The 27495-nt window shown below is 50.6% G+C and overlaps 1 protein-coding gene and 1 long non-coding RNA gene across 2 annotated transcripts in view; one reads left to right on the plus strand and one right to left on the minus strand.

Moving 5' to 3' along the window:
* LOC142015071 (uncharacterized) overlaps positions 1 to 27495 on the plus strand; it is a 53629-nt gene that overhangs the window by 12396 nt on the left and 13738 nt on the right. The window lies entirely within an intron of this gene.
* On the minus strand, positions 25892 to 26978 carry LOC142015064 (zinc finger TRAF-type-containing protein 1-A). Its single transcript, XM_074998463.1, has one exon. It carries the CDS (start codon positions 26794 to 26796, stop codon positions 25972 to 25974), a length of 825 nt encoding a protein of 274 aa, XP_074854564.1. The 5' UTR covers positions 26797 to 26978; the 3' UTR covers positions 25892 to 25971.

Raw genomic sequence — 27495 nt, forward strand, 5'->3', positions numbered from 1 at the left:
TGCTGGCAGTAATCAAGAAAGAGCAAGCACAATTGGAACTGCAGCTGGCAAGTGATGTGAAGAGTAACAAGAAGGGTTTCCACAGGCATGTTAACAATAAACAGGTTATCAGAGAAGGTGTGGGGCCTTTACTGGGTGAGGGAGGTAACCGAGTGACAGATGATGTAGGAAAAGCTGAAGTACTCAATGCTTTTTTTGCCTCAGTCTTCACAGACAAAGTCAACTTCCACATGACGGTGCTAGACAATGCAGCATGGGAAGATGGAGTGCAGCCATCCATGGGGAAGGAACAAGTTCTGAGCTATCTAGAAAAACTAGATGTTCACAAGTCCATGGGTCTGGATTTAATGCACCCCAGGGCACTGAGGGAATTGGCAGAGGTCATTCCTGAACCTTTGGCCATTATCTTTGAAGACTCTTGGAGATTGGGGGAGATACCAGATGACTGGAAAGAGGCAAACATAGTGCCCATCTTTAAAAAAGGAAAGAAGGACAATCCAGAAAACTATAGACCGGTCAGTCTTACCTCAATCCCTGGGAAAATAATGGAGGGGATCCTGAAAGAATCCATTTTGGAGCACTTGAAAGAGGGGAAAGTGATCAAAAGTAGCCAACATAGATTCACCAGGGGCAAGTCCTGCCTGACCAATCTGATTAGCTTTTATGACGAGGTAACAAGCTCTGTGGCCGTGGGGAAGTCAGTGGCTGTGATATACCTTGACTTCAGCAAAACTTCTGATATGGTCACCCACAACATTTTTGTCCATAAGTTAAGGAAATATGGATTGGATCCTTGGACTATAAGATGGATAGAAAGCTGGCTTGATGGTCGAGCCCAACGGGTAGTGGTCAGTGGCTCAATATCTGGATGGTGGTCAGTTTCAAGCGGAGCGCCGCAAGGCCTGGTTCTGGGGCCGGTGTTGTTCAACATGTTTATTAATGACCTGGATGAGAGACTGGATTGCACCTCAGCAAGTTTGTGGATGACACAAAACTAGAGGTAGAGGTAGATACATTGGAGGGTAGAGAGAGAATCCTAAGTGACCTGGATAAATTGGAGGACTGGGCCAAAACAAATCTGATGTGGTTCAACAAGGAGAAGTGTAGTGTCCTGCACCTGGGGCGGAAGAATCCTAAGCATTGTTATAGGCTGGGGACTGACTGGCCCAGCAACAGTACAATGGAAAGAGACATTGGGATTATGGTGGATGAAAGGCTGAATATGAGTAAACAGTGTGCCCTTGTAGCCAAGATGGCTAATGGCATACTAGGGTGCATTAGCAGGAGCATTTCAAGCAAATCTAGAGGAGTAGTTATTCCCCTCTATTCAGCACTGGTGAGGCCACATCTGGAATATTGTGTCCAGTTTTGAGACCCCGAGTATAAGAGGGATGTGGATTTGCTGGAGCAGGTTCAGCAGAGGACAACAAAAATGATTAAGGGTATGGAGCACAAGACCTATGAGGATAGGCTGAGGGATTTGGGCTTGCTTAGTTTAGAGAAGAGAAGACTTAGGGGTGATTTAATAGCAGCCTTCAACTTCCTGAAGGGGAGCTCTAAAAAGGAGGGTGTGATGGGGTTCAGGGGTCCCCATGCACAGCACCCCATTCGCTGGCAGGAGTGACTCTCACTCAGCAGGTACAACAGGAGGTTCATTAGGCATCAGATGCTCAGTTTCTCACAGTGGTGTCAGTACAGCAGTCAGAGGCAGTCATTCCAACCCATCCTGGGGAGAGGAGCCCAAGGGGTGCCCCTCTGGGGTGTAGCTTCCCCCTTGCCAGGCTGGCTCCTTCCAGCTCCCTCTTCCCTCCAGCCTCTAACCGCCCCCGATTCAAAAACAGTTCGGCTCCACCCTCCCCTTTGTTCAGGGCAGAGGTGTTACCTGCCAGCCTGGGTTATAGCCCCAGGGTTATCCTTAGCCACCGGGAGCTGCTCTGCTTGTCTCTCACATCCAGCCTGAGAGTCACACATGCACCCCCCCTACTCCATCACAGAGGGTGAGAAACTGTTCTCAGTGATGTCAGATGGCAGAACAAGGATAATGGTCTGAAGTTGAAGAGGGAGAGATGTAGGTTAGATATTAGGAAAAACTACTTCACCAGGAGGGTGGTGAAGCATTGGAATGCGTTGCCTAGAGAGGTGGTGGATTCTCCATCCCTCAAGGTTTTTAAGTCCCAGCTTGACAAGGTCTTGGCTGGGATGACTTAGTGGGAGTTGGTCCTGCTTGATGCAGGGGGCTGGACTAGATGACCTCCTGAGGTCCCTTCCAGCCCTATGATTCTGATTCTGTGATTCTGTGTTCACCGACACCTCAGACACAGGGCTGAGTGCTGTGCTAATGCAGGTGAATGAGAAGGAAGAGAGAAACCCTCTTGTGTACCTGAGCAAGAAGCTGCTGCCCCGAGAGCAGAACCCCGAGAGCAGAACTCAGACAGAGAAGGAATGTCTAGCCATGGGGTGGGCTCTGGGAAGCTGCAGCCATACCTGTTTGTATGGCGTTTCACCACATACACCAATCACTCACCCCTGACCTGGCTGTGTCACAGGAAAGGGGCCAACGCCAAGCTCCTGTGGTGGAGCTGCTCCTGCAGGACTACGACATGAAGGTGGTCCACATCAAGGGGAACAACAATACCATAGCCAATGCCCTGTCATGCAGGGGGGGCCCAAACTGCACCAGGTCACTGGCTGAGTGAACCCGCTCAGTTTGGTTTGGAAATGGGGAGAGCCGGGGGGTGCACATGAGAGAGTCAGGCTGGATGTGTGTGTGACAGGCAGAGCAGCTCACAGCGGCTAAGGATGACCCCCTGTGGCTGTAATCTAAGCTGGCAGGTAACACCTCTGTCCGGAATAAAGAGTAGGGAGGAGCTGAGCTGGGTTTTGAATCATAGGCGGCAGTTGGAAGCTGGGGAAAGGGTTGGAAGGCAGCTAGTCTGCAAAGGGGAAGCTACACCACAGATGTTGGCAACCCTCAGGCTCCTCTCCCCAAGATGGGTTGTAATGGCTGTCTCTGCCGGCTGTACTGACACCTCTGCACTGTACTATGGCTCTGTTTCCTAATAAACTTCCTGTTTTACCTGCTGAGTGACAGTCACTCCTGGCTGCAGTGCTTGGGGACCCCTGAACCCCACTACAGCTGTGTCCTGCACATGGGGCACCGATCCCTCCCTGGCAGTCCCGTGGCCAATATGTGGGACCCCCCCTCACCCTCCACGGTGAGACCCAAGGCCAGTTCATGAGACACTGACCCCTGTGAGCCCTGTCACATGACTGAACTTTTATAATGGAGAGGGAAGTCATTTTATGCGTCCATTGTGTCAGAGAGGTAGCCGTGTTAGTCTGTATCTTCAAGAACAACAAGAAGTGCTGTGGCACCTTACAGACTAACAGATATTTTGGAGCATAAACTTCCGTGGGCAAAGACCTGCTTCATCAGATGTATGAGTAGCTAGTGAATGCTAGTGGGAAAGGGGTAGGGTTAGAAATTGAAATAAAAGAACAAGTTGAAAATCACTTAGGAAAATTACATGTCTGCAAGTCACCAGGGCTTGATGAAATGCATCCTAGAATACTCAAGGGGCTGATAGAGGAGGTATCTGAGCCTTTGTCTATCACCTTTGGAAAATCATGGGAGAGAGGAGAGATTTCAGAAGACTGGAAAAGGGCAAATATAGTGCCCATCTATTAAAAGGGGAATAAGAATAACCCAGGAAACTACAGGCCAGTCAGCTTAACTTCAGTGCCAGGAAAGATAATGGAGCAGGTAATTAAAGAAATCATCTGCAAGCACTTGGAAAGTGGTAAGGTGATAGGGAACACCAGCATGGATTTGTAAAGAACAAATCATGTCAAACTAATCTGATAGCTTTCTTTGATAGGATAACGAGCCTTGTGGATACGGGAGAAGCGGTAGATGAGGTATACCTAGACTTTAGTAAAGCATTGATACGGTCTTGCATGATACTCTTATAAAAAAACTAGGCAAATACAATTTAGATGAGGCTACTATAAGGTGGGTGCATAACTGGCTGGATAACTGTACCCAGAGTAGTTCTTAATGGTTCTCAATCCTGCTGGAAAAATATAACAAGTGGGGTTCCGCAGCGATCTGTGTTAGGACCGGTTCTGTTCAATGTCTTCATCAATGATTTAGACAGTGGCATAGCAAGTATGCTTATTAAGTCTGTAGATGATACCAAGCTGGGAGGGGTTGCAACTGCTTTGGAGGATAGGGTCATAATTCAAAATGATCTGGATAAATTGGAGAAATGGTCTGAGGTAAACAGGATGAAGTTTAATAAGAACAATGCAAAGTGCTCCACTTGGGAAGTAACAGTCAGTTTCACACATACAGAATGGGGCGAGACTGTCTAGGAATGACTACAGCAGAAAGGGATCTAGGGGTTATAGTGGACCACAAGCTAAATACGAGTCAACAGTGTGATGCTGTTGCAAAAAAAGCAACATGATTCTGGGATGCATTAACAGATGTGGTGTGAACAAGACATGAGAAGTCATTCTTCTGCTCTACTCTGCACTGGTTAGGCCTCAGCTGGAGTATTGTTTCCAGTTCTGGGCACTGCAGTTCAACAAAGATGTGGAGAAATTAGAGAGGGTCCAGAAAAAGAGCAACAAGAATGATTAAAGGTCTAGAGAATGTGACCTATGAAGAAAGGCTGAAAGAACTGGGCTTGTTTAGTTTGGAAAAGAGAAGATTGAGGGGAGACATGATAGTGGTTTTCAGGTATCTAAAAGGGTGTCATAAGGAGGAGTGAGAAAACTTGTTCTTCTTGGCCTCTGAGGATAGAACAAGAAGCAATGGGCTTAAACTGCAGCAAGGGAGGTTCAGGTTAGACATTAGGAAAAGGTTCCTAACTGTAAGGGTGTTCAAACAGTGGAATACATTGCCAAGGGAGGTTGTGGAATCTCCATCGCTGGAGATATTTAAGAACAGGTTAGATAGACATCTGTCAGGGATGGTTTAGACCAGGTGTGTCCAACCTGCGGCACAGGACAGCTAGTAATGCGGCCCCACAAGATCATAAACTTTTAACATTATTATGTGATTTATATACATTAACTATATTATGTATTTTATATGTGGCCCAAGACAATTCCTCTTCACTCAATGCGGCCCAGGCAAGCCAAAAGGTTGGGCGCCCATGGTTTAGACAGTACTTGGTCCTACCATTGGGACAGGGGGCTGGACTCGATGGCCCCTCGAGGTCCCTTCCAGTCCTAGTGTTCTATGATTCTATGATCTGTTAGTCTACAAGGTGCCACAGGACTTCTTGTTATTTATGTGTCCATTCTACCTATTGGCTCTAAACAGTGTGCCAGGGGTGTGAGGTGTCCAGTGAATGCTGAGGATGCCCTGAATCTGTGTCTGCTACTTATATGTCTGTATCACATTGGTAGGTAAAGTTATAGATTTTTAGCTCTGTAACCGTATTAGAAATGTTCCTGTGCAAAGACTCACAATGGGAAGTGGATCTCCACCCCAGCCAGGATGAATGGACCATAAACAAAGGCACAAGCAGTCACATACACATTTCAGGAATGTGGGGATTCTCTCCTGGAAGGCATCCAATGGCAATGGGCCACAGTAGCCCAACTGGATCAGGTGACTTTGGGCTAAATAATAGAATTGAAATCAGATGCCTGGACATGCATTTCACCTGCCATGTAAATGACTGGGGCATGCTAGCAAAACCAGTGACCCATGGCATTTTGCCACAGCGGCTCACCTGGGTCAGAGGACATTGACTCTCTAGGGCCTATTGGAAGAAGGGTTTTTTCCTCTTCCACAGGGAAAAATCTATAAAAGGGGTCTAGCAACACCCATCTTGGAGAAGTCTTTTGTCTTAATTCCTGTTCCAATGATCCATATTCCAGCATGCTGACCCACAGCGGGCAGGATTTACAATTCTCCAATAATTAAGGCTATGTAACCTGTAATTTTACCCCTTATGGGGTCAGCATATAACATCGCTGACCTGCACCAATAGCTGTAATGGATACATGTAAAGTATTGCTTTGATTTTTTTTCTCTATAACCCTGTTCTTTCTTGCTTTGTAGATAAACTTTCAGGTGTTTAGAGCTGGAGGATTGGTGAGTGTAGTAATTTGGGTAAGATCCAAGTGTATATTGATTGGGGACCGTGGCTGGACCTGTTGGGCCCAGAAGCATCTGTGTTGATTGGGTGAAATAGGTTTAATAACCACTCACCTGAATTTAGGGATTGTTGGATCTGGGCTGGTACAGCAGTTGGTAAGTCTGTGGGTATGCTTGTGTGGCTTCTGACTGGCCAGTGGGGCTGGCAGAGCTGATTGGATTTGTGGCTGAATGAATTTGCCTTAGTGAGAAGGAAATCCCAGTCCGGGGCTGTAAGTGGCCTGGATTTAAGCAAAGATACCCAGATTTGATTCCTTAGCTGTGCCCAGAAACCCCATCATATTACAGCCTCATGGCCTGTAATGGTTCTCAGAATATCAAGATGCTGATTTACCTTGTTACACCTGGGCAGGTCCTTGGCATCACCACCCTGCCCCAGTCACTCATGCACTCTCCTCTGGGCTACACCAGTCCTGAGCTGGCCTCCCAGGGTAACAGTAGATTAGTAACAGAGAGAAAGCCATGCTAGTCTGTACACTATCAAAACAAAAAAGGAGTAAAGCAGCACTTTAAAGACTAACAAAATAATTTATTAGATGAGCTTTCGTGGGACAGACCCACTTCACCAGACCACAGCCATACCAGAATACACTCAATATTTAAGGCACAGAGAACCAAAAATAGTAATCAAGGTTGACAAATCAGAAAAAAAATTATCAAGATGAGCAAATCAGAGAGTAGAGGAGCAGGGGAGGGAGGGGATAAGGGTTAGATTAAGCCAAGTATGCAAAAGAGCCCCTATAATGACCCAGAAAATTTGCATCCCGGTTCAAACCACATGTTAATGTGTCGAATTTGAATATGAGAGAGAGTTCAGCAGTGTCTCTTTCCAAAGTAGTGTGAAGAGGAATTTTCTATGGCTATGGTCTGAAGGAGTGGGTCTGTCCCACCAAAGCTCACCACCTAATAAATTATTTTGCTAGTCTTTAAAGTGCTACTTTACTGCTTTTTTGTTTTGAGGGTAACAGTAGGTGTCCCCCAGTCACTATGCCGCTCCTGTGCTGCGCAGTCTTGCCAGTGCCTCTGCCCCAAAGGAGCTGTTTGCCTGTGTTCCCTCAAACTGCATCCCAGAGCCAGACAGTCTTGGCACAGGGTTATGTGTGTGAGAATGAAGATATAATGAGCAGTGATAGGAGCACCTGGTTCCATCCAGAGCTAAGTGTGAACTGCAGCTCTGGCCCTGACTGTTTCTGCAGTGCATTCCCTGCCATGCCAGGCTGGGCAGAGCCAGCTGGTCTCACAAGGCCCAGGAAACAGATGTTCATGGCCCCCATGCCCAGGGCCTTTGCGCCCTGCCATAGCGCTCTCTGGGTGGATGTAAGGGCCAGGCCACCGCCCACGCTGCAAGCATCAGTGATTGTCTTGGCTGGGCTGCAGCCAAAGCAAACTAGAACCCTTACCTGGTTGAAGAGGGAGGGGAGCCAATGAATGGTTCACTGCTGGGACACGCCCCTCTGGCTGGCTGAGTCACACCCCAGCCCTGTACATGCAGTAGCAGTAGTCAGCATGAGCTCTTCAGGGCAGATGGTGCTGCAGCAGGATGCCGAATCACATCAGGGGCCTCCTGCAGCCTCCTCACACATTCCTGTCTGGTGGAATGGCCACCATGGCATGTTTGATGCAGTGAGTTTATCAGGTCTGGGATGAGCACCATCTGCAAAGTTCAGGATATGTCTTGCCAAGGAGCCTCTGGGTCCCACTAACTCTGCCCCATCTCCCACATGTGGGGTAATAACCCCTCAGGTGGTCCATGGGAACTATATTCCAGACCCATGAGGGGGCCAAGTACGCTGTGATTAAGTCTATGTTCCACCACAGGTCCCTGGAATAGGCATGCAATCCCCTCAGTGGTTGTGGGTGGCTGTGTCTGACTCCCCCTGCACCTGACCCAGCACTGCCCCTCTCTCCCATCCAGAGGAGTTGTGGGAAGGCAGCAACTAAGCCCCCCACCCAATATTCTCCCATGACCAGAAGAAAACCTCAGGAGCCTTCTAGCCTCAACCTGGCTGGAAGAGACCGGGTGCCCCAGAGACATCAACCCAGCTGCCAGTGATGCAAGCTCATTGCCGACCATCCTGCTGCCTGCACAGTGCAAAGAGGTTCAGGAACCTTTGTGGGGTCGGTAGCCCTACCCCCACCCCAGTGTGCAAGTTCGGTGCTGTAGCCATCCTGGCTGGGGTTTTCCACTGAGCCCCAGCTTCTGTAGTCCTGTGATCACAGCAGGACCTTAGGATACTTAAGTCAGATTCTCACATTTTGCAGTCAACGGGACAAACTAAAGGAATGCAACCACCTTCGGCATTTGGCATATTGGAAGACCTGTTTTTTCCAAGATGATATCTCAACGTATGATGCGCAGCATCTGACTTGACTCCACACTGGGAGCCTCTGCAGCAGCCTGCAGGCCTAACAGTAGGCGCGCACATACATGCATGGAGTTGGGTCAGTGTGAGAAGGAGCAGAAGCTCCCCTAATTGCTTTAAAGTTTTTTGTTTTCACACCCAACTGGCTGCTGGCAGCCCTGGCTGCAGTCCCAGCACAGCAGCTCCAAGGCACTACTGCAGGAAACAAAAATACATACAGCCCAAATGAAAAAGCGACCTGAATTCCAGCCAGTTGCCCGTGAGACAGGGCCATTTTCATTAGCATTACTCCTGCTTGTGGGGAAAAAAGAAAGAAGCAAACATCCCATTTTCCCAGTTCCATTGACCATTTGAGCCCAGATGGCTTTGGGGAGTGGAGCCTCTAGGCACCACTTGCTCTGAATGCGCTGTAGCTCCTCCCAAAGCCATGCAGGGCTCCTGCAGGAGGCTCTTTGGGGGTTGGGGGGTGCTGCCCTCTTCGCCACCATGGTCTACCTGAGCTGCTCAAGAGGGCCACATGGCTGCTCTTATTTGGGAATCTATCATCATCATCATCAACCGTGGGCTCAGCGCCCATTGGTGTCTGATGCCTCTCTCACTACTTCCTTCCATCTTTCCCTATCTAGTGCAGAGTGGCTTAGTTTCTGCAGACTAGCTCCGCCCCAACCTACTACATTATCTACCCATTCTCTGTGGGGCCTGCCTCTCCTATTCGAACCATCCATTATGCCGAATACCAGGGTCTTGATTTTTTGTTCGTTGTTCATTCTGCAAATATGCCCAAACAGTTGTAGCTTCTGTTTTATAACCTTCTGCAGCAGGTTCTCTTTCGGCTGTACCTTTCTATATAATTCCTCATTGGTGACCTTCTGCATCTATCCTATTCTCAGAATCTTTCTATAACAACTCCTTTTGAACGCCAATATTCTTCTTTTTGAATCTTTCATTATCACCCATGTCTCACATTCATACAACATGCTGCTGAATACACACGTTTTCAAGACACCCAGCTTCGTTCTTAAGCCAATTGCTTTGCATTTCCAGATCTTAACCATCTTCTTCCAACTCGCTCTTGCTTTCGCTATTCTAGTCGCTATTCCCTTCTTACAGTCTAGATCATAGGTTATATTGCTCCCCAGATATGTGAACTTCTCTACATTTTCCAGTTCAATGCCATCCACACTGGTCTTCCTTCCTATTTCCTGATCTCCAAATACCGTTGTTTTTGTTTTATCGATGTTCTTAATCAGTCCGTACCGCTTCCCTTCTTCGTCTAACACCTGCACCGTTTTCACTAGCTTCGCCTCATTTTCCTCAATGATAACTATATCATCTGCAAACCTCAAGTTGTTAATTCTTTTCCCATGCACAGATATCCCTTCTACCTCTTCCTTGATCTTGTCCATCGCTCTCTCCAGATGCGTGATGAAGATACTTGGTGATATTGGATCTCCTTGTCTCGTACCTCTACTTGTTTTAAACCAACTTCCCAACTCCCCGCATGTTCTCACTGCTGCCTCCGCATTATCATTGATATCTTCCAACAACCGTATTAGTCTGCTATCCACTCTGTATGACTCCAACACTGCCCAGGTCACTTTCTGATCTATACTGTCAAATGCCTTTTGAAAATTGATGAAGCAAGTGTATACGTTTTTGTTCGTTTGTCGAGTTTTCTCCGCTATCAGTCTTGGTGCCAATATCTGCTGTATGGTACTTCTATCTTTTCTGAACCCTGCTTGCTCATCTGCTATATGTTCTTCTATCTGTGATCTTAATCTCTCAGTGAGTATCATCATCAGCACCTTACCTAGATGTCCCTCTCCCCCACCATGCAGCTCCTGCCAGCCCTGCCCTGCCAATGCCCCTCTCCCCCACCTTGCAACTCCTGCCACCCCATCCTTCACAGCACCCCTCTCCCACACACTGCAGCTCCTGCCAGCCCTGCCCTGCCAATGCCCCGCTCCCTCACCCTGCAGCTCCTGCTACCCCATCCTTTACAGAGCCCCTCTACCCCACCCTGCAGCTCCTACCAGCACTACCTTGCAGGTGCCCCTGGCTCCCAGCCAGCCCATCCCTGCTGATTCCCCTCACTATCACCCTGCAGTTCTTTCTATCCCTATCAGTGCCCCCTCTCACTTTCTGGATCGTCACCTTGTCATGATGAGTGGGCTTGTGCATTCCAATGATGGTGATGGTGCAGGGGGTCTCATACTTCCAGCAGGGTTACCCATAGTGGCAAGGTCAAGGGGGAGCGTCCAGATGAAGAGTGATCCTAAAAGTCTTCAATGGCAGAACAGACAGAGGGTACCAACGGCAGTGCTCCAACACTCTGGAGGCAGATGAAAGCTGCAGTGAACAGGAGACTCCCATGCCACTGGACCTGGGTCTTCTATCTGTCAAGGATCATGTGGTGGCAGCAGTGCAAAAGTCTCCACCATTAAAAGAGGTCACGCACAGGTATCTTCCACTGTGTACGACTCTCCTAAACTTAACTCCACAGCAACTGGAGAATGGCGACAGCAGCAGGACTGAAATCTGGCAATCACGCAGGCAGTGGATGTATGGATCAGTTGTTCTGCTTTGAGGGCTGAGGTGGCAGAATGGTCCAGCTGCTGCATCCACGACTGAGCAGCCCTATTTAGGATCCACTATTCTTGCCCCACATGGCTAGAAAAGGTGCCCTAAACATAGTCCTCCTCAAACCCTGACCGGATAACAGCATCCAGTGGGTTCACCTCTATGCGGTCAAAATCAAATAGTAGACTATGGAACACGGACTATTCGGACTCTAATGGACAACCCAGGCAGTAAGTGACCTGAAAGATGCATGGCAATTACTGCCACGAGCTGCAATGATTCAACATTGAGATAGCGGCCCCAGCAGAAACACATAGATCAGAGAAAGGACAGCTAAGAGAAGAAGGCAGAGAGTACACCTTTCCTGGAAAGAAACCTCAAAGGAAGGAAAATGAATCCAAAGAGTAGGATTTGCCATTAAAATGAACTGACAGAGATCCTTTCCGAAGTCTCTGTTGGCATCAGTGAGAGTCTCATGACTCTCCGCTTGAAGCTTGCCAAAAACCAACAGGCAACCGTCATCAGTGCTTATCACCAGCTATAGACACTGAAGATGACTTGCAGGAGAAGTTTTACACCCAGTTGGACACAGCCCTGAAAGATATCACCAAAGAACACATTATTCTCTTAGGGGATTTCAATGCCAGGCTCAGAAGAGACAGGGACCTCTGGCAGACTGCCATTGGAAACCAGGGAATCAGCAACAGCAACTCCAGTGGCGTGCTCCTCCTTATGACACGTGCGGAACACGAGCTTTCCCACCTGAACACCCTCTTCCACGAGAAAACAAATTTAAGACCTCACGGCAACATCCTCGATCAAAGCACTGGCACCTCCCAGACTATGTCATCACCAGCACTTTGGAGTGGCATGATGTCCCCCTCACAAGTACAACGACTAGCACTCATGACTGCTAGACCAATCACCGCCTTACTCAATCCACAATGGCAACTACGATTCTCACCAGAGAAGTCAGAAGAAACAGATCTGCCGAAAGATCAATGTACAAGGCTTGAAGGACCCCAGCAGACGAAGTGACTTCCAGATAGCGCTCCAAAGGAAGCTGCCAGCAGCACACCCTGAAGATGAGGAAGAACACTGGCGTCAACTGAAAAATGCCATCATGGGAGCTTGTGCAGAAACGATAGGCTACCAGCCCTGGAAGCATCAGGACTGGTTTGATGAGACCAATGCGGAAACTGAATGCTTGATTGAGGCAAAAAGAGAAGTTACCGTAGTAACGATGGTTCTTTGAGATGTGTCCCCGTGGATGCTCCACGATAGGTGTCGGGCTCGCCCCGGCGCCGCAGGTCGGATCTTTCCAGCAGTTTCTGCCAGACTGCGCATGCACCAGCGCACGCCGCTCCCTTGTGCGCTCCCGGCCACATGCGCGATCCGGTCCCCGCCAGTTCCTTGACCAACCGCCTTGGATGCTCCTGAAAAACACTAAACAGAGATCCGAAGCGGGGAGGATGGGCGGGTGGTGGAGCACCCACGGGGACACATCTCGAAGAACCATCGTTACTACGGTGAGTAACTTCTCTTTCTTCCTCGAGTGTCCCCGTGGGTGCTCCACAATAGGTGACTACCCAGCAGCAACCCAAGAAAGGAGGTGGGTAATCGGTTTATGTGCAGCTTGCCCCTGAAAGGACCGCTGTCGAGAGGCGGGTATCCTCTTGGAATACCCGGTGTAGGGCATAATGCTTGGCGAAGGCATCATAGGATGACCAGGTCACCGCTCTGCAGATGTCTTTTGGCATGATGCCCTTGAAAAAGGCTGTTGATGCCGCCACCCGCCCTGGCGGAGTGAGCCCTAGGCGGGGCCAGTAAAGGGGTTTTCCGAAGTTCGTAGCACATCTTTATGCAGGACACAATGTGCTTCGAGATTCTCTGTGAAGAGAGACCCTCTCCTTTTGACCTGGGAGCGAGAGAGACTAGGAGTCTGTCCGTTTTCTGGAAGGACTTAGTCCTGTCTATGTAGAAGGCCAACGCCCTCCTCACATCCAGGAGATGTAGGCATGCCTCCTTGCTGGAGCTGTGAGGCTTCGGGTAAAACGAGGGTAAAACTATAGGCTCGTTAAGGTGGAACTCTGAGGAAACTTTCGGAACGAAGGCTGGGTGCAGCCGTAAGGTTACCGTCTCCTTTGAGAATACTGTGCAGGGCGGCGTTGCCATAACCACTGTGAGCTCACTCACCCTGCGAGCTGACGTGATTGCAAGAAGGAAGGTTGTCTTTATCGTAAGGAGATGGAGGGAAACTGTGGCTAAGGGTTCAAACGGTGGTCCTGTTAGCGTGCTGAGCACCAGGTCCAAGCTCCACGATGGTGGAGGCGATTTCCGAGGGGGGTACAGGTTTACCAGCCCCTTCAGGAACCTGGTAACAATAGGATGGGCAAACACCGTGGGCCCTTCCTCTTCATGCCGAAAAGCCGATATAGTGGCGAGGTGGACCTTCAACGAGGATAGGGAGAGCCCTCCTCTCTTGAGGTCCAGTAAGTATTCTTGTATTACAGGTATAGGCACATCAAGGGGAGCTAATTGCTTGGTAGAACACCATGCAGTCAATCGAGTCCATTTCTGCTTGCAGGTCTTCCTGGTGGAGGTCCTTCGGCTACTCTCCAGGACTTGTACTCCCTCCATACATTTACTCTCTAGGGAGCTGAGCCATGGATTAATCATGCTTGTAGGCGCAGGCCTCGGGGGTGTGGGTGCACTATGGACCCCTGGGCCTTCATGAGCAGGTCCGGCGCCACCAGAAGGGGAAGCGGTGGGCGGTCCGACATGAGCAGAAGCAAGGGAAACCATTGCTGTCGATCCCATGTTGGGACTACTAGGATCATGCGGGCTCTCTCCCTCCTGGCTTTCTGCAAGACCTTGTGGATGAGCACTGTGGGGGGAAACATGTAAAGCAGGGGGCCCTTCCACGAAATCGCGAATGCGTCCCCCAAGGACCCCCGCCCCAGTCCTGCCCTGGAGCAGTATTGGGGGCACATCTTGTTGTGTTGAGTGGCAAACAGGTCTATCTGGGGAAACCCCCATGCATGAAAGATCGGTCGTAGCAGATCGGAGCGGATCTGCCACTCGTGCGTGAGTGCGAAGTGCCTGCTCAGCTGGTCTGCCTTCACGTTGTGAGTGCCTGGTAAGTACGAGGCTTTCAACGTTATATTGTTGGCGATGCACCAGTTCCACAGCCGGACTGCTTCCGCACATAAGGCATGGGATCAAGCTCCTCCTTGTCGATTTATATAAAACATGGTGGAGGTATTGTCTGTATTGATCCCGACTACTTTGCCTTGTATGTGGTCTCGAAAGTGTTTGCAGGCGTTGAACACTGCTCTGAGCTCCAGTATATTTATATGCAGCGACTGTTCCGTAGGGGACCACAGTCCTTGCGTCACCTCTTCGCCACTGTGTGCTCCCCACCCTATGTGGGAGGCATCGGTGGCGAGAAAAATAGAGATTTGTGGTTGGTGAAAGTGTACCCCTGTTAGCATATTCTTGGGGTTTACCCATCATTGTAGGGATCTGCGCACCTGTCGTGGGCGACACCACCCTGTGGACGGTGTGGGATGCCAGCTTGTAGACGCTCGCCAGCCAATGTTGCAGGTTGCGCATATGCAATCTGGCGTTCTGTACCACGAACGTTGCTGCTGCCATGTGGCCTAGCAGCTGCAAGCACGTTAAAACCGGCACTGTCGGGCTGTATGTAATGACTTGCACTAGGGAGCCGATGGTGCGAAAGCGAGCATCGGGTAGATAAACCCTTGCTGTGATAGAGTTTATGCGTGCCCCTATGAACTCTATGTCTTGTGTGGGGTCGATCTTTGACTTCGCAAGGTTGATGACCAGGCCCAGCAAAGAAAACGTGTTTGCTGTTACGCGTATCATGCGTAGGACCTCTGCCTTCGAGGCCCCTTTCAATAGGCAGTCGTCCAGATATGGGAATATAAATACCCCGTCTGTGCAGGTAGGCTGACACCACTGCCAGGGTCTTGGTAAAGACTCTGGGGGCCGAGGAGAGGCCAAACGGCAGAATCTTGTATTGGAAATGTTCTTTGCCGACCATAAACCAGAGAAAACATCTGTGTGCCGGGTGGATCGTTATATGAAAATACGCATCTTGTAAGTCGAGGGCTGCAAACCAATCTCCATCGTCCAGTGCCGTGAGTATAGAGGCGACTGTGATCATCCGAAAACGTTGTTTGCGCACGTACCGGTTGAGGCCTCGAAGATCTAAGATGGGCCTCCAGCCTCCTGTTTTCTTCTCTGTGAGGAAGTATCGTGAATAAAACCCTTTCCCCTGGAGTCGCTCTGGCACTCTTTCCACCGCCCCTATGAGCATAAGGTGGTCCACCTCGTGCTTGAGTTTCGCCTCGTGGGATGCATCCCTGAGATGAGGCCTGGGCGGAGGTCTTGGTGGTGGGAGCAACTGAAAGGGGATCACGTAACCCGTGGCTGTGATCTCCAGTACCCATTTGTCTGTGGTGATCTTTTGCCATTGTGAGTGGAACGGTCGGAGGCGATGATGGAACATTAATTGTGGATGACATTGCGCGATGGTAGTAATAGTGCAGCCCTCGACCTGTCCGTCAAACTTGTTGCCTTTGGGCCTGCCCCAAGGATGCACGGCTCTGTTGGGAACGTCGCCTAGGAGTTCTATACTGTTGTTGCTGTTGATGCCGCCCTTGGTCGTAGCCCCGTTGGTACTGAGCACACTGAGGTTGGTACGGGTATCGCCTTTGTTGAGGGTAATACTTTTTCTTTCTGTATGGAGGGGTATAAATACCCAGGGTTCTGAGTGTAGCTCTTGAGTCTTTACTGGAATGAAGGACCGAATCAGTTGACTCTGCAAACAACTTCTGCGTGTCGAAAGGGAGATCGACAATTTTTGCCTGCAGATCCCTCGGGATACCCGATGTCTGAAGCCAGGATTCCCTGCACATGACCACTGCCATAGCCGTTGAGTGTGCCGCCGTGTCCGCTACGTCCAGGGCGATCTGGACTCCTGTCCTCGAAGCTGCATAGCCCTCTTGCACGATGGCCTTCAGCACCGGCCTCTTATCTTCTGGAAGTGAATCCATGAGAGAAGTAAGCCTGGAGTAATTGTCGAAATTGTGGTTCACTAGATGTGCGGCATAATTTGCCATTCTCAGCAGCAGGGTGGAGGAGGAGTATACTTTTCTGCCGAATAGCTCTAGCTTCTTGGCATCTCTGTCTGTTCCCCCCGCTTTGTACTGGGAAGTCTTCCATCTCTGCTGAGACGATTCTACCACCAGTGAATTTGGTTGTGGGTGACTAAACAGGAACTCCATGCCCTTTGCCGGGATGAAGTATTTCTTATCCGCTCTCTTGTTTATAGGTGGAGCGGAAGCCAGGGTCTGCCATATGGTGGTAGCAGACTCCATGATTGCTTCGTCAAGCGGGATAGCAATTTTGGACGAGACCGGAGGCCTCAGGTTTTTGAGGAGCTTGTGGTGCTTCTCCTGCACCTCTGCTGTTTGGATGCCTTGCGTTAAAGCTACCCTTTTAAACAGCTCCTGAAACTGTTTGGGGTCATCCGGGGGGGCAACATCCCCGGGGACCGTAGCCTCGTCGGGGGAGGACAAGGAGGAACCACTAGGGTAGGCCTCCCTCGAACTCTCGGGGTCCTGCTGTCGGTGGTACACCCTCTCACTGGAGGCTTGCGAGGGAAAATCTCGGGGTTCCAAAACCAACTCCCCCTGAGACAACTGTGTTTCCGTCCCCGTCCGTGAGTGCCCGCGGGGACACTGGACGGTCGAGGGGGACCTGCCCCTGGGTGTATGCCTGTGGTGTCTATGCCCAGCGTGATAAGGACGACCGTGGCAGCACGGGCACGGTTCCTGGGATGGAGACCTGGACCACTCTCGAGGTGCATACCCCCGATGTCTGGGAGAGCGAGATCGTCTGGATGACTGAGACAATGGTGAAACTGGTTTGTGATAATACTCCAGGGGGTCAAATCCCAGAAAGGGTGAGGGTGGCCCGAGCCAAGGTGATGCTGGTTGGAGGAACGGAGAAGGAGGCTCTGGGTAGGCTGGGGAAGACCCATGTCTCCTGGTTGGTGTTCGCAGCATAAGGGGAGGGCTTGTTGAGAGCAGCCCTGTAGCCCTGCCCAGAGAAGGGCTGCGGTGCCGGGTTTTTGCTGCTGCCTTTTCCCTGCCCTGCGGGGCTGGCTCTGCCCCTTCCCGTGCTGGGGATCTCGGCCCCACTGTCGGCGCCGCGCTCGGCACGCTTATCTGTGGTGCCGCACAGATGGCCTCCTCCAGTGCCTGCAGGCTGCGTGCCTGTTGGCCCTGCACCATTGGCGCGATGGGGGTCTGTGCCACTTGCGGCAGTGCCGCCGGTTCCGGTGCTTGCCTGGCCGCCACTCTGAAGGCTGTGCGTGCCGGCTGCTTAGTAATCGGAGGCTCAGCCTCTGCCATGTGCGCTGCTGCACTGCCGCTTGTTTGTGACTGCGGCTGGGGGCTGTGTGCTACGCCCGTCCCGCTCGCTGTGGCCGCCGGCAGGGATCGGGCTGGAGAGAGCTTCCTCTGTTTCTGCGCCGAGGGGGTGAGGGACGCCTCCTTCCTTTTATGGAGCCCTGTGGGTCTCTCCGATTGAGGCCTCTCCGGCACGTCTGGCTGGAGGGCCTTATCAAACAGCAGCATTTTCAGCCGCATTTCTCTATCCTTTCTGGCTCTGGCTGTGAGCTTTGCACAAAAGGAGCATTTCTGGGTAACGTGTGAATACCCCAGGCTCCTAATGCATTGACTATGCCCATCAGAGGCCAGCATAGCTTCGCGGCACGACTCACACTTTTTGAATCCTGCAGAGGACATCGCGGTGAGTCTTTGTGCTGTTAATAGGGTACTTAGCACCTTCTCTGTGCCTGTTCCCCTCTCACGGACCCCAGCCTGCCGCGGCCCCCCCGCATTGCCTCCGCTCCTCCTTCTCTTTTACTAAGAACTTTCTACATATATTTTTATTTTATTTTTTTTTTTTTTTGCAATAAAGAAACAAACAAACAATCTAACTAAGAACTCTGAAACTCTAACAACTCTAAAAACTCTAAATACGCTGACTCTGGCCGCAGCCTGAGCGGATTCTGTCTGCAGCCGATGGCGGTTAAGAAGGAACTGGCGGGGACTGGATCGCACACGTGGCCGGGAGCACGCAAGGGAGCGGCGTGTGCCGGCGCATGCGCGGTCCGGCAGAAACTGCTGGAAAGATCCAATCTGCGGCGCTGGGGCGAGCCCGACACCTATCGTGGAGCACCCATGGGGACACTCGAGGAAGAAGGAAAGCCTTTAGGGCCTGACAAAGTGACATCAGCTGCATAAAAACATTAAGAACGGTCATACTGGGTTAAACCAAAGGTCCATCCAACCCAGTATCCTGCCTGCTGACAGTGGCCAATGCCATGTGCCCCAGAGGGAGTGGACCGAACACTCAATGATCAAGCAATCTCTCTTCTGCCATCTGTCTCCAGCTTCTGACAAACAGAGGCTTAGGACACCATTCCTTACCCACCCAGGCTAATTGTCATTAATGGACCTAACCTCCATGAATTTATCTAACTCTCTTTTAAGCCCCACTATAGTCCTAGCCTTCACAGCCTCCTCTGGCGAGGAGTTCCACAGGTTAACTGTGTGCTGTGTGAAGAACTTCCTTTTATTTGTTTTATACCTGCTGCCCATTAATTTCATTTGGTGTCTTCTAGTTCTGATATTATGGGAACAAGTAATTTCTTCCTTGTTCACTTTCTCCACACCAGTCATGATTTTATATATCTCTATTATATACCCACTTAGTCTCCTCTTTTCTAAGATGAAAAGTTCTAATCTCTTTAATTTCTTCATATGGGACTCGTTCCAAACCCCTAATCATTTTAGTTGCCCCTTTCTGAACCTTTTCTAATGCTAATATATCTTTTCTGAGATGAGGAGACCACATCTGTGTGCAGTATTCAAGACATGGGCATACCATGGTTTTATACATGGGCAATGAGATGTTCTCCAGCTCATTCTCTATCCCTTTTATGACGACTCCTAAAAGACAGTTACCTGTTCCGTTACTGGTTCTTTGAGATGTCTTGCTCATGTCCATTCAAAGTTGGGTGTGTACTGGCACATGCTCAGTTGCTGGAATGGATCTGAGCAACACATCTCGAAGAACACCACTTATGGAATAGGTAACTGTCTTTTCTTCGAGCGATTGCTCATGTGCATTCCAAGTTGGGTGAATACAAGCCAATGCCTAGGAGGTGGGGTCCAAGCCCAAGTCTGAGGCTATCCATGATGACTCCAAGATCTCTGTCCTGATTAATTGTAGCTAAATTAGCTCCCATCATGCTGTATATACAGTTGGGGTTATTTTTTTCCAGCGTGTATTACTTCACATTTATCTACAGTAAATCTCATCTGCCATTTTATTGCCCAATCACTCAGTTTTGAGCAATCTTTTTGAAGTTCTTCACAGTCTACTTTAGTCTTATCTATCTTGAGCAGTTTAGTGTCATCTGCAAACTTTGCCACCTCACAGTTTACCATTTTCTCCAGATCATTTATGAATAAGTTGAATAGAATTGGTCCTAGGACTGACCCTTGGGGAACACCACTAGTTACCCTTTTCCATTCATTCCTACCCTGTTTTCCTGCCTTTTAACCAGTTCTCAATCCATGAAAGGATCTTCCTTCTTAGCAGTAGCATCCTTCAGTCTACGCAGACTATGGAACGCGCCCTTCGTAGTTCTGTTTAGCATCCTCATTTGCAGCGTCGGCTGTGACTGTGAAGACCCACATGAGAGTGACAATCCTTGCTGCATCTGTTGCATATGTAATGGGTGTCTGGCATGTCCTTGCTGTGCTTTTTGTGGGCTCGCTTCTCCTTTGCTAGTTGTCTGATCCTCAACTCACCCTTCTGAAGGCCCTTGTATAGTTCCTGCCTCCATCTGCTGCGATCGTCTGCCAGCTCCTCCCAGCTGTCTGACTTGATGTCTACTCCCCTGAGGTCTCTCTTCCAAACATCTCTGTAGCGCAGCTGGGGGTGTCTGGGAGGTCTTTTGCCAGAGGCTAGCACGCCATACAGGATGTCTTTTGGGATCCTTCCATCATTCATCCTGTGAACGTGGCCAAGCCAGCGGAGCCGCTGCTGCCTGAGGAGGGTGTGCATAGTTGGGATTCCAGCTTGCTCAAGGACGGTAGTGTTGGACACTCTGTCCTTCCACGATACTCCAAGGATGCGCCTGAGGCAGCACAAGTGGAAGACGTTCAGCCTCTTTTCCTGGTGGGCGTACAGGGTCCAAGTCTCGCTGCCATAAAGGAGGGTGCTGAGGATGCAGGCTCTGTAGACTTGCATTTTGGTGTGAGTGTACAGCTTGTTGTTATTCCACACTCTCTCGCTGAGTCTGGACAGAGTTGTGGCTGCTTTACCAATCCTCCTATTTAGCTCAGTCTCCAATGACAGGGTGTCAGTGATGGTGGATCCGAGGTAAACGAACTCGTGGACGACCTCTAACGTATAGTTGTCAATGCTGATTGATGGAGAAACAGCAACGTCCTGAGCAAGTACATTTGTCTTCTTTAGGCTGATGGAGAGCCCAAAGTCCTTGCATGCTTTGGAGAACCGATCCAGCAGCTTCTGAAGCTGGTCTTCTGTGTGTGACATGACAGCAGCGTCATCTGCGAACAGCATATCTCTGATGAGGACTTCCTGCACCTTAGATTTAGCTTTCAGCCTTCCAAGATTAAACAGTTTCCCGTCAGATCTTGTGTGCAAAAAGATGCCCTCTGTTGAAGATCCAAAGGCGTGTTTTAGAAGGAGTGCGAAAAAGATCCCGAACAATGTCAGAGCAAGGACGCATCCTTGTTTGACACCGCTCCTGATGGTGAAAGCATCCGATAATGTGCCATCGTATTGGACGGTTCCTCTCATGTCTTTGTGGAAAGCCTGGATCATCTTGAGTAACTGTGGCGGACAACCTATCTTGTTGAGCAGTTTGAACAGTCCATCCCTGCTGACCAAGTCAAAGGCCTTGGTTAGGTTGATGAAGGCAATATAGAGTGGCTTCCTCTGCTCCCTGTGTTTCTCCTGCAGCTGCGTCAGAGAGAAGACCATGTCGACAGTAGATCTCTCTGCGCGGAATCTGCACTGATTCAGGATACACCCTCTCAGCAATCTTCTGGAGTCTGCCGAGGATAATGTGAGCAAACAGTTTACCAGTCACGCTTAGGAGGGAGATTCCACGGTAGTTGTTGCAGTCGCTTCTGTCTCCTTTGTTCTTATACAAGGTTATGATGTTAGCGTCGCGCATGTCCTGTGGAACCTCTCCCTCTTCCCAGCACAGGCACAGTAGCTCATGTAGGGGTTCCAGGAGAGCGTCTGTGGCACACTTGATTACCTCTGGTGGTATACCATCCTGGCCCGGGGCCTTTCCTGCTGCAATGCTGTTGATGGCTTTCTTCAGTTCATCCACAGTTGGTTCCTGGTCCAATTCGTCCATTACTGGTAGGAGTTCGACAGCATCGAGGGCTGAGTCGACCACAATGTTCTCGCGTGACTACAGCTCAGAGTAGTACTCGACCCAGCGCTCCATCTGTTTGGCTTTTGTCAGTGATGACTTCACCAGATTTGGATTTCAGAGTGCCATCTTGTTCTGGGTGGGTCCTAATGCCTTCTTGATGCTCTCGTACATTCCCCTAAGGTTACCAAAGTCAGCACTGGTCTGGATGCTGCTGCATAGCTCAAGCCAGTAGCTGTTGGCACAGCACCTGGCTGTCTGCTGTACTGTTTTTCAGGCTGCTCTGAGCGCTTGCAGGGTATTCTGGCTCGGCGAACGTTTGTACTCCAGGAGCGCAGCGTGCTTTTTTTCGATGGCTGGAATCATCTCATCGGAGTTAGCTTCGAACCAGTCATTTGTGTTTCTAGCTCTTCTTCCAAACACCGACAAGGCCGTGTTGTACATTGTATCCCTCAGATGCTGCCATCTGGATGTCACATGGGCACCCCCAGGGTTGCTGCGCAGATTCTCCTCGAGGGTCGCTCTGAACTTTTCAGCTCTCTCTGAGTTAGCCATCTTTCTGGCATCGATGCGGGGCCTTCCAGTTGGTTTAGAGCGGTGCAGCTTCTTGGAAATCACCATGAGTTTGGAGCAAACTAACGAGTGATCTGTATCGCAGTCAGCACTATGATAGCTACGTGTCAGGAGGACATTTTTGAGGTTATCACGTCTAGCGATGACCACGTCTAGTTGATGCCAGTGTTTCGAGCATGGGTGTCTCCATGACACTCTGTGCTGTGACTTGGTTTAGAAAAATGTGTTTGTGATGCACAGATTGTGGTATGTGCAAAGTTTGAGAAGATGCTGACCATTTTCATTCATTTTTCCCCACACCAAAGTGGCCTAAGCAGGAAGGCCACGAGTCACGATTGGCTCCAACTCTCGCATTGAAGTCACCCAGAATGTACAGTTGTTCGCGAGCAGGTATTTGCACTATGGCAGCACTAAGCACGTCATAAAACTTGTCTTTTACTTCCGGTGCGGTGTACAGGGTTGGGGCGTAAGCGCTGATCAGGTGGACAGGACCGGCGCGAGTTTGAAGTATGACCTGAAGGAGTCTCTCTGATCCACCCATGACTAATTCCACCATTTGTAGAAGGGTGTTTCTGATGGCAAAGCCAACACCATGCTCCCTGGGTTCTTCTCGGGCTTTACCCTGCCAGAAAAAGGTGTAGTCCTTTTCCTTTAGAGATCCCGAATCTGCGAGTCACGTCTCTTGCAGAGCAGCAATGTCAACTTGGAGCCTCTTCATCTCCTCATTGATGACAGTGGTCTTTCGGGTGTCGCTGATGTCTTGAAGATCTTCAGTCAGACCTGTCAGCATGGTCCGCACATTCCAGCAAGCAAGCTTAAAACTTTGATGGTTTCCTTTTCTTGTTGATTTTCCTATTGGTTTGCCTGGTGCTCAGTTTTCAGGTCACTTGTCAGGTTTGGGAACCTTAAGCCTCACGCACCCAGTGAGGTAAGTGAAGTGTGGCAGGACAGTACCCTATTGGCTGGGGACTGCCCAGCTTGAGGAGGGCGGTGACTGTCCAGTGAGATGCGACGATCTCTCCCACCGTCGGAGGCAACCCCGGCGTTCATTCTCTACGCCAATCAAGCAAGAGCTTATAACCGGTATCCGTTACCTCCCGTGTTGGTTCAATGCTGTTAGCGATTATGGCGTACCTCTCCAGGCGCGAGCCTGGGTGATTATTGGGACCCTGGGCTGCCCAGACGCCAGTGTTCCCCTCTCGGCTTTACTGATATAGTCCAAAGGTGAGGATAACCTCTACGTCTGGTAGCAGCTCAGCTGCAGGAGTTGCCGGGTCAATGCCAGAAGTTGGCACAGAACCGCCTTAGGACTCCCCTCCAGATTTTCTGTCAGGGTTTACTCCCTTAGCCTTGCTCCTTTCCAGGATAACCCATAAGGCAGTGGGGCATGGAGAACATGGGTACTGTCCCACTACCTCTTGCACCTCCCTGGTGCCACATGTCCCCAAAGCTCCCCGTGATGACCATCTCGCCTCCCCAGAACCCTCCTCCCCACCCTTCTGCCTCTCATCGGCTACCATCACCCCCCAGGTCCTCCCTCCCTGTTCCCTCTTCCCCCATCCACTCCCATGTCTCCCGACTGCACCACACTGCCCCCTATCAGCTCTCGTTGCCCCCAGGTCCCCCCTCGCCTGGCCTCTCCGCACCTGGCCACATGCTGCTGCAGCCCCACGTCCTCCAGGAAGGCGCCGATCTCGCAGCCCAGCCGCACCCTGGGTCCCAGCCAAAGCTACAAACACTTCATCTGACTACGGCTGTCCCTGGAGCCCCACAGATCTGGTGCGGCGTGTGCATGCAGGGAGCGCAGGACTGGGCCTGGAAGCCATGCAATCTGGGCCAGCATGCCGCAAGCAGCCTCCGTGGGTGCTGCCATCCTCACAGCCATACCAGATGCCCCCAAACCACTTGCCCACCACTGACATCCCTCGATCTCTCCCCCCCTGCTCCTCATGCTGCAGCGGGTCCCTCAGCTCCAGCCAGCAGTTGGGGATGATGCTGCCTCTTACACCTGAAGTAGTAACTAGCTCCCTCTAAGCTCCCCCTCTAAACTCCCCTCTTCATTGTAGGCAGCATCTGCGAGAGGTTTTTCTGATTTCCATCATACCCAATCCAGTTACTACTTAAAAATATTATTTGACAGCCTGACTTCAATGGGCATATTTACTACGCAGCTGGTCTTGATGACACGGCATTAATGAGCTTGTGACCGAGTTTTCATCCACCACCAGTAATACCCCACTGTTACATTTCTTAAAAATAGTGTCAAGTGAAACATCCCTGTAGAATTCTTCACAATTTGGTAAATGGCTGCACTATCCCTGTCCATAAACATGCTGTATACATTTCCTATATAAAAAATATTTTCACACGGTAAAATCGCATAATTACTAGAAGAGCCTGCAACTCGTACCTTTTTTTCTCGTTTCACAAGAAACTCAAGATTTGGCAAAACTGCAAAGGGACAGAATTTCACCTTGCATTCCGAAAAGTCGGCAAGAATTTGGGTTTGGTTTCTACATAACGTCCTTGTCTTGGCTAGATAAAAATCACAACCTGTGCTGTGTTGCGGGGCCAGAGGAAGCAGGAAACTAGAAAGGACCGCGGGGTTGTTGCTGCATGAAGTGCAGGACAAAAGGAAGTAGCGACACAGTATTTTGTTTGCAGCATTCCAGGGTGGTGTCTGTGGGGGGAGGGAAAGAGGAGGGGACAATAACCATTCTGATCCATTTGCCCGCAGAGGGGCACTGTGGAAATGCTCTGGTAACCCATTCTAAGTTAGTCACGAAGAAGAGCATCTTGGCTGGGGAATCACCAGCAAAGCCCGCTCAGTCCAGCAGGCTCAGGTCACAGTCCCAAGAAAGATCATGCAATACTCAGTGTCTGCTTTTCATAATCCTCACCCCGTATCTCCCCCTTCCATTTACAAACCACGGCCACGGTTAACTCCACTGGAACACGGGGCTGCGGGAGATGGAGCCTGGAAGGCAGGGCTGAACGCACTGTGCACAAATGGGAGTCTGCCTCTTGGGAACACGTTCACATGTAATGCAGTACAGCTCCATCCCCCCCTCTGCCCTTTCCCCACAGAAGAAAGTGCTGTTAGCTCAGCCAGCACAAGTTCCACAACCTGCCCCCCGCCTCTTTGTTTTATTCTACGAACAAAACAGACTGAGGACCAGGCTGCACAGACAGTACTGAACTAGGCTCTCCCAAGCCCTAAACTACAGCTTGACTTATCTCTGTGCTTCCCGCCCAAAAACAGGAAACCGACTGATCCAGCTCTTTCAAACCGCATGCTGTCCGAAGGGCAAGGGAGAAAATACCACCCACCGAGCCCCGGCCTTTCCCTCCCAGTGGCTGGATGCAGATCGTGCACTTTAGCACAACAACATAACCATCTAGTCACGATACGCTGCATCGCTTGGCTCGCTGGCTCCCCAGCTTGCCCTCAACACAGCATGCTCAAGAGCTCTGGGGATGCTGCCAGCACTCACAGGGTTTCCTAGCTGTCACCACGCACGCCAATCCTTAGCAGGGACCTGGCTCCACTCTGCTCTGTCCCTGGGGGAGACGGGACCGGGGAAGGGAAGGGAGGCTTGGACCGCTTATGCTGTTGCAAAAGACATGCAGACATTTGTTGTTGTTGTTTCCTTTAAAAACGATCAAACGACTGTGAAACCACAACTGGCCCAGGCAGCTGTACGAGGCAACTATGGTTCAGTGGTGCTTTCTGGGTAACTTGCAGCTTAACTCAGCCTTGCCTATTTCTGTATCTGTAATATAGAAAGCCGCAGGTTGATGTTCTTGGCTGCCAGCAGTTTGTTACATTCCACAGAGTCGATGATGGGCAGCGGCACGTACTCCGTCTCATTGTTCTCATTGGTGAAGACGAAGTGATAGATCACGGGGTTGATTTTCACGTCGTCGTAGGGCCCCTTCAGGAGCAGGAAGGAGCACTCCATGGGTGAGCTGATCTTGCTTTTCAGAATGAGCTGGAAGAAGAGGGTGCGTTTACAGGACAGGTTGGGGTTGCGCTCCGAGTCATTGACTCGGGCCTTTAACACCCAGGTCTGGTTGAGCACGGTGAACTTGGGCATCTCGTAGTACAGGCGTATGATGAAGTCATCCGTGCGGTAGGGACGGAACTGAACTTCTGTATAGCCAATCTTCTCAAAGCTGAGCAGGCTGAAGATGCTGTTGTACAGCTGCATTTCTTTTTTATTGGTTTGGTCCATTTCATCCAGAATCTCCATCAGCTCATTCCCAGTCTTTGTGGGGTGCGTGCACTCCGTTTCGTGAACGGTCAGCTTGTGGTACGGCCCCTGCCAGGGGCACCCGATGTGCTTGTATATGCACTGGGTCACCCTGTCCTGGCACTCCTCTTTCTGGTGTCTCTCCAGAAGGGAGCGAGGGAACTGCCGCATGCAGAAGCCACACTCTGAGGGCAGCTCGCTCACAGCTTTTTCCACAGCCAGGTTTCGGCAGCACAGGCTCTTACTGATTTCACAGCGACAGTTGGGGCACGTAGCCTGTTCCTCCTTCAGCCGGGCATCTGCTAGTAGGTGGATAAAACAGCCAGCGCACATCAAGTGACCGTTAGTACACTGGTAGACCGAGGCCTTGGGCAGGTCCCAGCAGACGGTGCAGCACAGCACCGAGTACAGCCGCTCCTCCAGCTTCACGCTGCCCGCGGCCCCCTCGGCCCCGCCCGCTCCCGCCGCCTTGAGCCGCTTCTTGGGCGGCGCATCCGGGTCGGTGGCGGGCTCCTTGCCGGAGGAGGCTGTGAAGGCCAGGACTCTATTAGCGTTTAAAAAAAGAGCTCGATAAATTTTTGCAGGTTAGGTCCATAAATGGCTATTAGCCAGGGGTAAAGTATGGTGCCCTAGCCTTCAGTACAGGGGCAGGAGATGGATGGCAGGAGATAAATCACTTGATCATTGTCTTCTGTTCTCCTTCTCTGGGGCACCTGGCATTGGCCACTGTCGGCAGATGTGAGACTGGGCTGGATGGACCTTTGGTCTGACCCAGTATGGCCATTCTTATGTTCTTATGTTCCCCTCTCAAAACTCCCTCCTGTTAGCAACCACCCTGTTCGCATGCACCCAGTCACATGCTCCCTGGTCGCTTGCCAGCAGGGCTTTAGAGCTCTGGCCTACCTGAGAGAGCTCCTCCCTCTGACTACCACTCAGCCAATCGGCACGCAGCCTGAGCACATGGCCTTTCAAACAAACAGACAGACAGCTCAGCACTCCAAACACCAAATAAACAGACAGGGCAGTGGATGA

The sequence above is a fragment of the Carettochelys insculpta genome, chromosome 6 (assembly GCF_033958435.1).
Source record: "Carettochelys insculpta isolate YL-2023 chromosome 6, ASM3395843v1, whole genome shotgun sequence".
Lineage (NCBI taxonomy): Eukaryota > Metazoa > Chordata > Testudines > Carettochelyidae > Carettochelys > Carettochelys insculpta.